Raw genomic sequence first — 15,475 nt, 5'->3', positions numbered from 1 at the left:
TTTATTTTGGGTATTTATACTGCATGCTAAAATATCTAAACAGTGAGTCCTATTAAGTATGTATAATATAATGCAGGGCTGTCCAAACTATAATGCAGGGGTGTCCAAACTTTGCTGGCTGAGGAATTCTGGGAGTTGAAGTCCACAAGTCTTAAAGTTGCCAAGTTTGGACACCCCCGATATAATGATTACAGAAAGAAATAGTATAAAAACACTTTAAATAAATAAAATAAATAAATGGACATATGTGCTTTCATGCATGTATGCTTCTGTATGTAACGTTACGGCAGCCAAAATCAGTTACAGAGTATAATGATGCCATTGACTGAGACATCCATCTAGAAGCCTTCTAGAGAGAACCATGAATACAAAAAGTGGGGGGGGGAGAACATTACTGCTCACCTTCCATCGAACCTGTGTTTCAGGAAGTCGAACAGGGCTTTCTGCATCATGTCTGTCACCTTGCAGAGATCAAAAAAATTGAAGTAATTAAGATCAATAACAGAGAAAAAGAAGTTCCAAGTCAAAGAAGAAAGTGGAAAAGTAAGGCATCGCAGATACCCTAAGTTCTATGCAACGATTGCGGTGCCTGTAGTGAGTTAGCTCTCCTTCAATAGGCATTTTCTAGGTAGACAGAAAGAACTAGGTAGAATATTCTGCAGCAGATCCTGGAAGTTTTCTGACATGCCACGGCACTTGCAAATGAGAGAACACAAATGTCACAAATTGGTCTGCTTTTTATACACAACAACTCTCTGGGCTTTCCAGAATATGTTGGCAATCCTCGGTTCCAGTTTATGCCTGCCAGAAACTGTCAGAAATGATTCCTCTTTACTGGCTCATGCTGCAGGTTGTTCTCTGACTGAGATCTAAACTGTAGAGTTGGAAGGGGAAAATAAAGCCAAATCTTACTTAACTAAATGCTTAAATGCACCCATACAGGATAGAAGGGCAGGATAAAAATAAAAGAAATCATCAATTCCACTAAATTTGGTAAGAAGTAGCTTTAATGATAGCTACCCGAATTTTATCTTGTTCCTTTTGCAGGATGCATTTTATTGTTCTCCAAATCTCCAAGACATTGAGAGCATTTTATTTTTCTACTGAAATATTTAGACACTAAGTCTTAATATGTGAAATCACCACCATGGCTGGATTTGCACACCCAACTGAACCATCATCAAACAAACCACATGGTTTAGTATTATGCATTAATTCAGCTATTATGTCTGGATTTAACCAAGCCTTATTTAATATTAATTATGATTTAGCAAAACAGACCAACTTTAATCCATGTTTCATGATCCCAGCTTATATCCATAAACCAGGAAAAGGTAACTGTGTGTGTGTGTGTGTGTGTGTGTGTAAAAATAATTTTGGGTAAGGGAAATATTCAGGTGCTCACATCACCACAATAGGTGAGATCAGAACTCATAGTGAACATAACCAAAATTTATTTTTTCTCTTTCTAACATTTACTTGTCTCTCCCTTTCTCTCTCATCCCAATGCAAACATAAATGTAACCAACACAGTTATACAGAAGTAACCAAAATGCATCAATTATGGAGACACATCCATCAGACTTGTGTATGTGTGTGTGTAAATCATGGTTTAGCAGTAGATCCAAAACAGACCAGTCTGCATGGAAGAAAGGAAAGAGAAAGAGATAGCCGCCACAGTGGATAGATTCAATTACAAAACACTTCATCCAAAAGTGCATTGGTGTCTTTTGTCCATCTAGATCAGAAGTGGGAAACTATGATCTTTTTATGACTTGTGGACTTCAACTCCCAGAATTCCTGAGCCAGCCAACAAGTCATAAAGGGGCCATAATTCCCCACCTCTGCCCTAGAAGTTTTTCAATCACCATCCAACTTCCTTTGTTTTTCCTGGGTAAATGGACACACTGTAAACAAAATATGGGGTTGTAGTCTCCCACCATTTTTTTTACACCTATCAGACCCACTGCAAAGTCACTGAAACAAAGATGATTATAGAGGTGCTATGCTCTACAGCAAACCAGCTCCTTTTAAGTTTTTGTTTAAAATTAAAGATAACACCCTAGAAATGAAACCATAGACTGAAGCAAGGGACCTGGGAGGCACCATAGGAAATATCTTTTGTGCACTTAAACAAAAAATTTTAAATTCCAAGTGAGCAAAGCTTAAATCCTTCCTCTTACGCACCATCTGTCCTGCATATGTTTTGTTTCTGTTTTAAGACAAACAAAAAGTCGTATGAAAGATTGATGTCCATTTTATCTAAGAAAATATGTATCTTCCTTAACAGTAGTTGGCTGTTGTTTTTTAAAGGAGGGAATATGTTGCAGCTCTGGCAAAGCCAACTATTTCTTAAGACAGTTCCCTTTTCTCTGTAAATCTTGGTTTATTCATTTCATGGATATCAGACTACATTATCTCATTCAGATTTACCCAGTAATAAACCTTTAAAGCGGCTTTGCCCAAACTGGGCACTGCAGATGCGTGTGCATCAAATTTCACAGCTGTCTTGATAATATTAGCATTAAATTCAAATATAGGTATAGTTATCAGATGGGGGGAAACATAAGACAATCTTAGTTGCTATAATCTGATCCCACTCCGATCACCCAAAGTGGTCAAACAATTCGATACAGTTTAAAAGAAGTCTGGAATGTCAGTTACTAACAGGTGCACTTACTTCATAGCCTTTTAAAGAAGGGCCAACTAGCACAACAGGTCTCATGGATGGGACAACATCATAAGGAGGCACATGTTCTGTCTGCAAAAAAAAATATGTTTAGTAAACACCACCTCTTTGCAAGAGTACAGTAAGAAAATTTTAGTGGACATTAGAGAGAGCTTGTGTACTTACCACTTTTTGTTTTTGTTTTGCTGAAAGATAAAAAAAAGATTATTTTGTTTAATTGCTGCACAGCAGCCATACAAACATGAATTCATTAGCGAAATAATTTGGTGTGGGGAGATATCTAAGTTGAAACCCTAGTCTTTCTGCTGCTGCTTGAGAAATGATTCAGTCTCTGTCTTCAGCTACTCCTTCCTTCCACGTGAATGCGACTACCACTTCAGGATATCTGCCTTGTTCCTCACTTCCCATCAATTGTTCAGAAAGTTGCACCTTTAATATAAATCCATTTCCACTTTTGTGGCTGAGAATGGCAATTTTAGATTATTATCCTTATCACTTAGCAAGGCTGAAGAGGTGGAGGTTGGCTATAATAATGGCATTGGAATGGATGTGACTGGAATTCTCTGAGGCTTAGCATATCTATTTCCTTTTATTTCCTACCAAATTATTGGCTACAATTCATCAATATGCATACATATTTCAGTGATGTAAAGTCAGGAGCTCTGGGAAGCCATTCAAAAGGGAAATCAAGGGGTGTATAAGACATTTGTTCACCTTTCATTTAGGCCCAAATAACTCCTCTCCTCTCTCCCCTCAGTAATCCAGCTCTTGAAAGCCTTTGACAACAGGTGCTTATCAGGGACCATTGTCCCGAGACTGAAATCTCAGTAATTGATATGTCTGAAAGACATGTGCAATTGGTGGCACCCACACAAAAGAAAATTGGTAGATGCTCCATGCTACTACAGGTGCCTTTCTCTTACTCTTTCCCAGAATAAGAATACATTAGACGTATTTCAAATTACTGCCTTCTGCTCCACCCAAGGCACACAACTAAAAAGGATATGTTGAGTAAGGTGCAAAGACGGTAACAGCCTCACATGCGTGCAGACGTCATAACTGAGATTTTCAGACTCAGAACATTTTGATATCAAATCTTTAATGGGGAAGGGGGGACTCTTATTCTTAAGAGTCAAAACAGTAGGATCTATTTGAAAATCCTTCACAGATACTGTACAATTATTTTGAGGGCCAGTCCACACAAATGTGTTTTTTTGTCCATCTAAGAGGACCACATTACTCTCATCAGCACAAAGCAGATTCGCATTAGAACTATAAGTAGGACCTCCCAAATCAAAATTACTTGGAATTTATTTCCTCTGAAAATTTTGAAAGCTTACCAGTGGTAGTGGGTGTAGCTCGAAATGTACCAGACACCATTTCTCCAAGGCTTGAAGATGAATTCCCACTTGACTTCCTATATTATAAAGAACCCCAATGAATATTTGGATCACTGAGAGAACGTTGCACGACAGGAGTTTGGTACTATTTACATGTGCCTGAAAGCCTACAATGTTTCCTTCCATCCTTAATTTCAGGTTGAGCTGGGTAAAACTGTGTATTGACAATTACTTGGAACTGACTGAGTGAAAGGTCGTGGGATTTGAGATTATGCACTAAAACAACTGTCGTTATGTTCAAAGAGGCCTCTGAGAGTTACACTTAGGAGAGTTATAAAAAAAAAACCTTGATTTTGAACAGAACTTGATTTTGTTGGTGGAAAGTAATTCATTTCATTTGGCTCTGATGACTCAGATTCAGATGCTTTGCAAGTGGTGGGAATTATGGCCGTTGCAGTGTCCCATGGTCACATGATTGTTATTTGCATGTTTCACAACCAGCTTCTGACAATCAGAGTCAACAGAGAAGCCGGCAGTCAAACAGCAAGTCACAACCACATCACGTCTCGCTCAATGACCACCTCACTTAACAATTGAATTGCCAGTCCCAATTGTGTTCTTTATGTGCCATTAATATTATTTGTACTACTTGTACTATAAGAATTGTCAATGGCACATGGTGGATAATGCTTACAACTGTCATTAATATCATCTGTGATATCTGACAAGTTAAAATAATTGGCTGTATGCAAAATGAAATGAAATGTAATATCTTGTATTTTCTATAAGGAGAAGTAGTACAGTCTATAAAAATCGGGCAGACTGATAATATATTTTCTTACAGAGTAATCATATTCCCATCTAGGATTATGTGCCATTAAATTGAGTAGGACATTTCCTACAAATTATACAAATTAAAACTGACAATTGGTTTTAGTCTAATAATAAACTTCTACCGTAACGAATGCAACTAAGGATTTCTGTAAATTTCTGATTTGGATTTAAATTTTTAACTTTATTTTTAACCCATAGCATGAAATAAAAGTATTAGAAGAGTAGTTACATCCCCCATTCACTCAGAATAACTATTTTCAAAATTAGGATGATATATAACCTAGCCTCATATTTATTTATTTTTAAAGGATAGAGTTTGGAAGCAAAAACTATTAGTTGTATCAAATCTAAAAGCATCAGCTACTAGTGGTAGTGGTAGGTGTTACGAACTGCCAAATAGAAAACATAGAGGCTGATAAAACAAATACACATTTCAAAGTGCAGATTAAACAGAATTGAAGTCAACCTTTCAGCTCATTGCCAATTACTCTTCTGATGATTACTACTGATGGCCAATTTCAAAGCACTTGTGCTCTTAAGGTTTTTCTTTTTTAAAAAATCTTTAAGCTAGTTTGGTCTGGGCAGCACATCAAACTCAGAATGCTTTGAAATAAGCATGATTCTTCTGGCAATGCTTCAATCAGATGACAGCTCTCCATAAACTAGGGCATATGGCTACTGAAATCTTTTATCAATCATGGACTGATGACAGTACCTGGACTTTATTCATTTCTAGGATGCTTCTAAGCTTTAATCTTAATGAAAGAATTGGAATCATGAATCTAAGGATGAATATGTAGGTATGTAAATAGAATGCCAAAAAGGCAGAGCAATTGCATGCACAATCAAAACTAGGCTACTAAATGCTGGTGTGTTCCAGATGTCACTGAATTCCCATCTAGGGCAACATTATTCACTATATTGGCCAGAAATTTTGAGATCAGTGAAGTCCATTCTGGTGGTGTAAATTCAGGAACAGTGATCTAATCCTTTACATAAGTCCCAATTTTGTTAGCCCCAATTTGAATAGTTTCTTATCTATCAGAAAGTAGATGCCACATTTTGAGAGCTTACAAGTACTGGGCAAATCACTGAAAAGCTGAATTCACCTAATATTAAAAAAGACAGTTTTGATAAAGCCAGTATTTTATCTTACCCTCCGTGAAAACGTCCTCTCTTCTGTTCTTGCTGGATCCGAATATTCTCCAACCTTAATGGGCTTGGGATGAAGCCAATTTCACAACCTTCTTTAACCAATCTTCCTATCCACCAGTCATTGTTATATTTCTGTAACAAAGGAAATATTTGTTTCTGTCTTTCCTTTGCCCTTCTTTCCACTTAGCTTGGCATGCCTTGTCCTGTTCTCTCTTCTCATTATTACATCCCTTCCCACCATAATTGATTCCTTATAACCTCTACAATATTTTAAATCAAAGCTGTAGCTTTGCTGCTGAACTGTAACCTTTAATTTGAAGATGTGAGAAATGATTAAATAATATAGGGAGTAATAAATTAGCTATCTTAATAGGCATTTAAGTTTATGTAATTATATTACCGTGGACTTTCTAAATATAATTTAAAACGCCTCAGATTTAGTTTTGGTTCTAGCCCCATCACTTTAAGGAAAGAGCCCCTCTTGGTTCAATTCAAAGATCAGGTGAGTCTCATTAACTAACATTAGTTTCACACTGGTGCTCTCCATACACTGTCTCCTGAGAAGTGGACAGTGTTGCCTTGGATATCTCAAATGAAGTTAGCCAGACTCCCTGCTCCAATGACTTTTTAAAAACATTCTTTTATTTAGAAAAAATAAATAAATGGGAAGACAGTGTTCTGCAAAATGGAAGGAACAGCTTCGAAATCTTTATTTTACAAGAATGTATATGGCTCCCACGTAAACCTTGCAAGCTTTCCTGGAAAATAAGCACTTTGGATAGTTGTAGCCATCTGAATGGGAAAAGTATATGGGTGTTTTATGAATGATCATACTCACCATGGGATTTTATGAATAGGGAAGTAGGTCCTAGGGGCAGGCATTTGGTGAAAGTGACATAGCACCCTTAAAACGACACATTCACCCTCAAAGGCTGCCAACCTCTGAGCTGTATTTTATGTTGATGTTATGTTGATGTTATGCTACAACAGAACTTTCTACAGATCCTTACGTAAGCATGCATTTATGCATTTATGGAAGAACCAAATTATGACCCTACTTTAGAGTTTTTCCTCTAGATCTCTTTTCTCTCCGTTTGCCAATATCCCAGTATTACAGTTTTGTATCTTCCTTTCCCATTTCCCCCACTGGTAGAAGTAAATTCACACTGAAGAATGTGTAACCCAATGAACATATAAAGCAGAGGGTTTTTGTGCCTCTGTTGAGCAGATCAAGACAATGATGAGGTAGCTAAGAAGGAGGAAAGCAAAAGGTAAAAGAGACAACTGTGAGATTCACCACAGATGCAAGTTCAAGAGCTGTTATATTAGAAACACGTCATACATTTATTAATTGTGGGGGTTTATGAGGATGCATCAGGGGAACTACCAGATTTCTATAGACTGCTTTTTAAAAAAAATCTGTTCTATTTACAAAGTTGATTTAATTGGATGCTACATGAATACCGATGTTTATTTCATTAAAAGCACTTTCCTTTATCTTCTTCAAAGCATGTATTCATTCCTTCATTTCTTCAAATATATCAGCCACCCAACTCCAATGAACTCTGGCCAGTATACATAACAAAAAAAATAAATCCATAAAAATAAATATAGATGCACGTGGCAGTATACAAAAAAGAGATCTATCTTCTTTCTATTGGTAACTGAGCATGAGAGGTTTATGCATTGCAATAAATGTTGCCACAAAGTCTGTTTAAAAGTACGTATTATCTAATGGATGATGAATGAGATATCTTCAATATCCATTCTTGCTGACATTTTAGCTTGCTACCAAAGTGACTTTGCTTGATGTCTGAACTAGACACAATTAAGGGTGTCTGGTCCCTAAGGACTTATGATCCAAAATACACACATACACACAGCCTCCAGAAACTGCTAATTCAAGCAGTGGCAGAAACTTATCAAATCATAACATAACATAACATAACAACAGAGTTGGAAGGGACCTTGGAGGCCTTCTAGTCCAACCCCCTGCCCAGGCAGGAAAGCCTACACCATCTCAGTCAGATGGTTATCCAACATTTTCTTAAAAATTTCCAGTGTTGGAGCATTCACAACTTCTGCAGGCAAGTCGTTTCACTTATTAATTGTTCTAACTGTCAGAAAATTTCTCCTTAGTTCTAAGTTGCTTCTTTCTTTGATTAGTTTCCACCCATTGCTTCTTGTTCTACCCTCAGGTGCTTTGGAGAACAGCCCAACTCCCTCTTCTTTGTGGCAACCCCTGAGATATTGGAACACAGCTATCATGTCTCCCCTAGTCCTTCTTTTTATTAAACTAGACATACCCAGTTCCTGCAACCGTTCTTCATATGTTTTAGCCTCCAGTCCTCTAATCATCTTTGTTGCTCTTCTCTGCACTCTTTCTAGAGTCTCAACATCTTTTTTACATTGTGGAGACCAAAACTGGATGCAATATTCCAAGTGTGGCCTTACCAAGGCATTATAAAGTGGCACTAACACTTCACGTGATCTTGATTCTATCCCTCTGTTTATGCAGCCCAGAACTGTGTTGGCTTTTTTAGCAGCTGCTGCACACTGCTGGCTCATATCTAAATGGTTATCCACTAGGACTCCAAGATCCCTCTCACAGGTACTACTATTGAGCAAGGTACCACATATACGGTACTGGTGCATTTTTGTTTTTTTTGCCTAAATGTAGAATCTTACTTTTTTCACTGTTGAATTTTTCCATCTTCTTGTTCATGGGAAGGGAGGGGGGCTGAGCGTGTGATATAGTTGCACATTGTTCTAATACATAATTTCTAAGCTCAGTGTCAAACACGAAGGAGAGTATAATTTATTAAAAACAATTATATGTACCATAAAGCACTGTGTTTCAGCCATAAGAGGCCATTTAAATACTGCCAAGAACCAGCATTGGTGGGAGGGGGGGATAAAAGGGCAGAGGGTCTCTTAAGTGTGTACCTTATTTACCTCTCATCCCAATTGTAGGATTCCTCTGGTTATTTGCAATAAATGCTCTTTGTCCATAATAATTAGAAATTAACATAAAGTTGTAATCATAACCTAATCCTCCTGATCCTCATTTGAAAGTTAGTTCAATAAAAACATTATTGAGAATTTTTTTTTTAATTTCAGAAAACTAACTTACATAGCTCCACTTTGGAAATAGATTTTGCCCTGAGTGTTTTTTCGTTCCAGATTTCGCCACTGAACAAAATGAAACATACCTAGCTTCATCTCAAGATTGAATCTGAACATTGGCAACTAGGGTCAAGATTCTGTACCTTCTGTTTTACCATAACTACCATTCCATTTAATGGTACTCCCAAATAATAATTAACAGGTAAATGATTGGTAAAATTAGTCTTGGATGAAATAATGAGAAAAGCTTAGCATGATACAGAATCATTTCTACCTAGCAAGGATGGAAGAGAAGGATGTCTTCTCACAAACAAAGCAGAAGCAGCAAAAATAACTAAACCACTTACAAAATAAATGTTCTGGTATTAGTTGACTATTAAAAGAGAGATAGCACTGAAGCCCTGTTCATATGCTAGCTTTATGTCTTCTAAAAATATAAAATGCAAAGGTAGTATTTTTATAAGCACAAATAATAATGTGTTGTAAATGTTGTACCTTGATGAAAGCATATTTTCTTTTATGTACACTGAGAGCATATGCACCAAGACAAATTCTTTGTGTCACACTTGGCCAAAAAAATTCTATTCTATTCTATTCTATTCTATTCTATTCTATTCTATTCTATTCTATTCTATTCTATTCTATTCTAAAACCATTTGCACTTCATGGCGCCCCAAGGGCTATTAACTAGTCACTAAAGAAATCCAGTAGTGCAAGAGCCTATGTTTTGCTGTTGTTCTTGTTTGTTGTTCAAGGAATAATGAATGAGATCAAACCCCAATTGGTCTCACTGAGGCTCCTCTGGCTTCAAATGTCACGTTCTCAAGTATACAACCTCTAAGCTGTTTGAAATGTCACTCAAGATAAGCGGCTCCTAACAGCAGTCTTTCATACAGCCTTTACCAAAGCAAAGCTACGGAGATAGATTGGCTTCAACTCCCATAATTCCAGGTATACATGACTAAAAGGCCATGGTGATGAAAATTAGGAAGGTTGAAAGTCAACACTTGAGAACAACAAGATTGGGCCAGTCTTTTCTAAACGAGTGCCATGCTGTGTAAAACACTGGCTGTTTCTCCACTTCGTTTTCTACCTTGCACAGCCAAACCTTGTTTAGATTCAAGCTCCTGGGGAGGAAAAAAAGCGTATCTGTGGTTATATAATTTACCTCTTTAATGTGTAGGAAATCCTTGGCATCAAAAGAAATGGCAGTGCTTGGTACAGGAACATCCTCATCTAGCGCTCCACAGTAGCTGACATTAGTCTTTACAGCAAATGCTACAGGCTTGGACTAGGAAAGAAATACACTTTCTAATTATTAAAAGTAAAGTAAGGGGGAAAGGGAGATAAGGAATTGGGTAAAATAAAATAAAATACTAAAATGATTTAATACTGAATAAAAGAACTGAAACGAATAAAAAAAATCAGCAGCTTATTAACACCATCTCAGAAATACACCGCATAGGAGCCTGAAAGGGCAATGGCCAGTCAATCTTTGTCCCAGGGGTGAAATGTAAAATTTGTTACTACCGATTCTGTGGGTGTGGCTTGGTGGGGGGGGTGTAATGCGACTGGATGGGTGTGGACAACTTTTTTTTTTACTTTTAAAAGCATTTTTTCTACAACCTCTCCAGCCAAAGAGGTTGTAAAAAAATGCTTTTAAAAGCCTGCGATGATCAGGCAACTCAGCTGCGATCGCCAGACGAAAAAAAGCTTTTAAAGGGTTCTGACGATCCCAGCTGAGTTGCCTGATCGCCAGAACCTTTTAAAAGCATTTTTTTGGCCAAAGAAAAAATGCTTTTAAAAGTAAAAAACAAACAAACAAAAAAACCTCTGATGATTGCGCAACTCAGCTGGGGGGAGGGGCAGGGATTTTTGCTACCGGTTCTCCGAACCACCCGCTCCATCGCTACCGAATCGGGCGATCCGGTCCGAACCGGGAGCATTTCATCCCTGCTTTGTCCATGCCCTAAAATTCAGCCAGAGAATAGCAACTAAGGACATGACCATTTTTATAACTACAGAATACTTCTGAAGGTTTGATTTCTTCTGTATTATACTGTTTTCTTAGGACAAATGTGTACTATTATGCACAATGATCATTCAGCTGACCATTAAACACTACGTGACAACTAGATTGGTCTCAAATACATGTTTGCATTAATTATTTTCTAATTTCTAAACCCTACCTGGCTGAATTCAGGCAAAATAAGCTGGGATGTTTTTAAAAAAACATGATGTTCAAGCTAGAATGATCCACTTCACATATCACACTAAGCTAAAAGCAAAATACACCGCATTCTAGATTAACATGACATGTGAACCCAGCCATACTTTCAGAGATGATGTCATTTATTTGTAATCAACATGTATGATTTAGGGAAATTTACACAGAATCCAGGTAACAAAGCAGTTTATTTACAGTCAGTCCATTTCTACTGCTGGTTTTTATTTTTGCTGACTGCAAAAAAGGTGTGTTGCAAAGTGCCCTATTTAAGCAGTCAGCAGGAGGAAATGGGGAACTGAACCATGGGAAGATGGTAAAGAATCACTAATTGTAGCAGCAGAATGAGTTACATTTCATCATCATCTTGAACTACAACAATTTCTGAATCCAGCAAATCTTCAGTCATTGCTAAATTTGCTACATTTCATCACTAGATAAACTATTATATCACTCATAAATCAGTTTCTCTCTCTATTGTTACTAAGATAGCAGCCCAACGGTTCTAGTGGATGCTATCTTTTGAAAGTGTCATTTAAAAATACCAAAAATATATGCATGAAGAAAAAGCAGTTTCTATAGACGCCAGGTATGAAATTACTTGGCAAAACACACATGATATCTGTGATCCTCCTCAGAGAAAAAAACACAGATATTAAACATCTGAATTGGGGGGAGGGGACAATGACTTTGCAACTTTGTCTTTTCCCTTGCACAATGTGTACAGACCTCCACCTTGAATTAATTGAATGGGTTAGGGTTAGGGTTACAGGAAAAATTATAATTTGATGATTTTTCATTTACTTATTAGTAACGTGGTTTCCCTTACATATCTCTGTAAATATTATAGTTTCAGAAATGCTTGGTCTCCAATGACATGCCATTTGATATCTTCTCTGCTTTTTTTTAATTACTCTTCAACAGTTTAGTTCCAAATTTGCATTTTGTTCTGAAAAATGCTACCCAATCAGAATTACTAGCAATTGCTAGGAGATTATGCCTGTTCTGGTTCAGTTAATTCATCTGCTGTTTAAATTAAAGACAGTCATCTGCATTTCTCTGTTAATTAGTCTGGAAAAAACCCTCTTTAGGTGGACTTTAGTATCTGACAAATCTAATCTATTAGAGCATCTGTCCATCTGAAAAGATGCTGTGTTACACAATCCAGTGTGGAAAAAAGAGCCTAAATGGGAAAACATGAATATCCTCCTTACCAGTCAATAAGTTTACTGCATCTCCAAATTCAGCAAATTACCCTCCTTACTCTATAACAGTTTGTCTTTTATTAGGACCATCAAAAGCTGCCATTGCAAGATGAGCAGCCGTATAAATAGATTAAAACAAATGAATAAATAGTTCCAGGTTGCCATAAAATTTCACAGCTCAGGATAAACACTGTCATTTTTGTCTGAAGGGCTCCAACTATCTTTCAGCTGGGACACGTGTTTTTCTTTTCACATCTTCCTTGTTGTCTGCTCTGGGTGTACTTTTCAAAACTGAGCTCCCCAAACATGATGATAAGATATATTACCAATATATCCACAGACATTTGGGTGGGCTGATTAGCTTTGAAAATTGGAAACTGGCTTGAACTGGATTGAAAAACCAGTTCAAGGGCTTTTCTGGATTGAAAAGCCAGTTCAAGGGCTTTTTTGAAATCCAGTTCAAGCCAGTTTCCAATTTTCAAAGCTAATCAGCCCACCAAAATATCTGTGGATATATTGGTCAGCATTATCTTTATTTCCAAATTCGCACCATAACTTCCTTTAGACATTGATGGGCAGCTGCTAATCAGTATTTTATTTGCAAGCATTTCTGCTTGCTGAAGATGACACAAAGGTACGTAAATACGGATTAGTTTTACACACAGAAAAAGACTGTGGCAATCTTTAATTATAGTGTTGCCCAGAACGTATCTTTATAAATCACCAGGAATTGAGCTTGACTCAAAGGAGATAATCTGTTTTTAATATCCTCCTTCCAATCAGTTTATAGATGAGCAATGCTTTCCCGTCAGCAGTCACTTACAGGAACCCACTCACAATATCTAATTCTATCCAATTCACCAAACATTTTCCACTTTTAACTAAAAATAGTCCTTTTTTTCTTAGCTGTCCAACTCCAATGTTTCCCTATGCTCTTATGTGTGCTTACGTACTTTTAAACATTTTCCATCTTAATACTTGTTTCAGCTAATGCTTTCTGAATTCTTGCAAACATATATACTCAAGCTTAATAATAATGCCCATCATCTGAGAAAGAGTTGGGCTAATAAAAGTGCCTTTGTGAGTTATATATAGCTATTTCCCAGATTAGTGAAGCATCGTTGCATCAATCTGCTCTCCACTTACCTCATGTCAGTAAAAAAAATATCTTGGCTCTTAAATGTAACCACCTACACACGACAGTCCTTATGTATGTATGAACAGAGAACATCTAACAACAATACCAAGAACATTCTGTAAAGAGGGCAACAAGTGTTAAACAAATGTTAGAGAGGTAGGGCAAGAAATCTGATGGCAACTGAATTAATCTTTAGGGAGGCTGGGCAAATCTTAAGAATTCTTATGGGAGCATGAAAATTCTAACTTTTAAATATAAGATATCTGAGGAATGCTTGTTTTAATAAACAAAAACACCTCTCCACTCAATTTCAGCAGTTAGATTATTAAGTTAGATGACTTTAGGGTAAGGTGTGATATAACAGAAAATATAAGAGGCAGGGGGAATGGCCTTGAAGGACAGGAGGAACAGCTTTACCAAGGTAACAGTCAGACACGCCTGGCTTGAGTCTATTCCAAGAAACTAATTTGAAAAAACACCTCAGACAAGCCCTTTCCTACTTGACATAAAGATAAAGGGAGAGAGTCTGGATGGGGAGAAACAGACTCAGACTCAATCCATCCAAGACGGAGTGGCTGTGGATGCCGGCACCCTGGTACAGTCAGCTGCAACTGCAGCTGTCTGTTGGGGGCGAGTCACTGGCCCCAACAGAGAGGGTACGCAACTTGGGCGTTCTTCTGGATGGACGGCTGTCGTTTGAAGATCATTTGGCGGCCATCTCCAGGAGAGCCTTTTACCAGGTTCGCCTGGTCCGCCAGTTGCGTCCCTTTCTGGACCGGGATGCCTTATGCACGGTCACTCATGCTCTCGTCACTTCCCGCCTGGATTATTGCAATGTTCTCTATATGGGGCTATCCCTGAAGTGCACTCGGAGACTCCAGTTAGTCCAGAATGCAGCTACGCGGGTGATCGAGGGAGCTCCTCATTGCTCCCGGGTAACACCGCTCCTGCGCAGTCTGCACTGGCTACCTGTGGTCTTTCGGGTGCGCTTCAAGGTTTTGGTTATCATCTTCAAAGCGCTCCATGGCTTAGGGCCCGGGTACTTACGGGACCGCCTGCTGTTACCTTATGCCTCCCATCGACCCGTACGCTCTCACAGAGAGGGTCTCCTCAGGGTGCCGTCCGCCAAGCAATGCCGGCTGGCGGCCCCCAGGGGAAGGGCCTTCTCTGTTGGAGCACCTACTCTCTGGAACGACCTTCCCCCCGGTTTGCGCCAAATATCTGACCTTCGGTCCTTTCGCCGGGAATTAAAAACTCACTTATTTATTCAAGCGGGACTGGACTGATTTTTTAAATTTTTTAAATTTTAAATTTTAAATTTTTAATCCTTTGTAATTTTATATGGGGTATTTTAGGTTAGGTCAAATCTGACGGTTTTAATTCGGCCACTATTGAATAGATATTTTAAATTGATATTTTAACTTTGTATACTTGCTGTTTTTATCTTTGGCTGTACACCGCCCTGAGTCCTTCGGGAGAAGGGTGGTATAAAAATTTAAATAAATAAATAAATAAATAAGAGAGGAAGAAGCACATTCAGATTTGCAAGATTCTGTTACCATAACTGTTCCAAAACAGTAGTTTTAGACATAAATGTCATCGATTTCTTGGCCTGATCTTTCTTACAGGGCAGACAGAAGATAGTGTGAGTTCCAGGGGGGCTTTTGATTATATAACCTGTTCACAAATACGTACAGATGGAGAGATAGACAGTATCACAAAACCACTGATTTAAAAGGTACTTATGCTGAAAAATAACCCACC

The 15,475-nt window shown here is 37.9% G+C and overlaps 1 protein-coding gene across 1 annotated transcript in view; it reads right to left on the bottom strand.

The window, feature by feature from the left end:
* Nucleotides 1–15,475, bottom strand: part of CACNB4 (calcium voltage-gated channel auxiliary subunit beta 4) — a 158,762-nt gene that overhangs the window by 31,117 nt on the left and 112,170 nt on the right. Inside the window, exons 4-9 of the mRNA XM_058192788.1 lie at nucleotides 10,313–10,435; nucleotides 6,020–6,150; nucleotides 4,030–4,106; nucleotides 2,855–2,874; nucleotides 2,681–2,761; nucleotides 403–461 (exon numbers count right to left, since the gene is read on the bottom strand). Of these exons, the coding sequence (XP_058048771.1) occupies nucleotides 403–461; nucleotides 2,681–2,761; nucleotides 2,855–2,874; nucleotides 4,030–4,106; nucleotides 6,020–6,150; nucleotides 10,313–10,435 (491 nt within the window). The remainder of the gene's footprint in view (nucleotides 1–402; nucleotides 462–2,680; nucleotides 2,762–2,854; nucleotides 2,875–4,029; nucleotides 4,107–6,019; nucleotides 6,151–10,312; nucleotides 10,436–15,475) is intronic.

The sequence above is a fragment of the Ahaetulla prasina genome, chromosome 1 (genome assembly GCF_028640845.1).
Source record: "Ahaetulla prasina isolate Xishuangbanna chromosome 1, ASM2864084v1, whole genome shotgun sequence".
NCBI classification, from domain to species: Eukaryota; Metazoa; Chordata; class Lepidosauria; order Squamata; family Colubridae; genus Ahaetulla; species Ahaetulla prasina.
The sequence above is the reverse complement of the archived record's forward strand: the minus strand, read 5'-3'. Positions and strand labels throughout refer to the sequence as shown.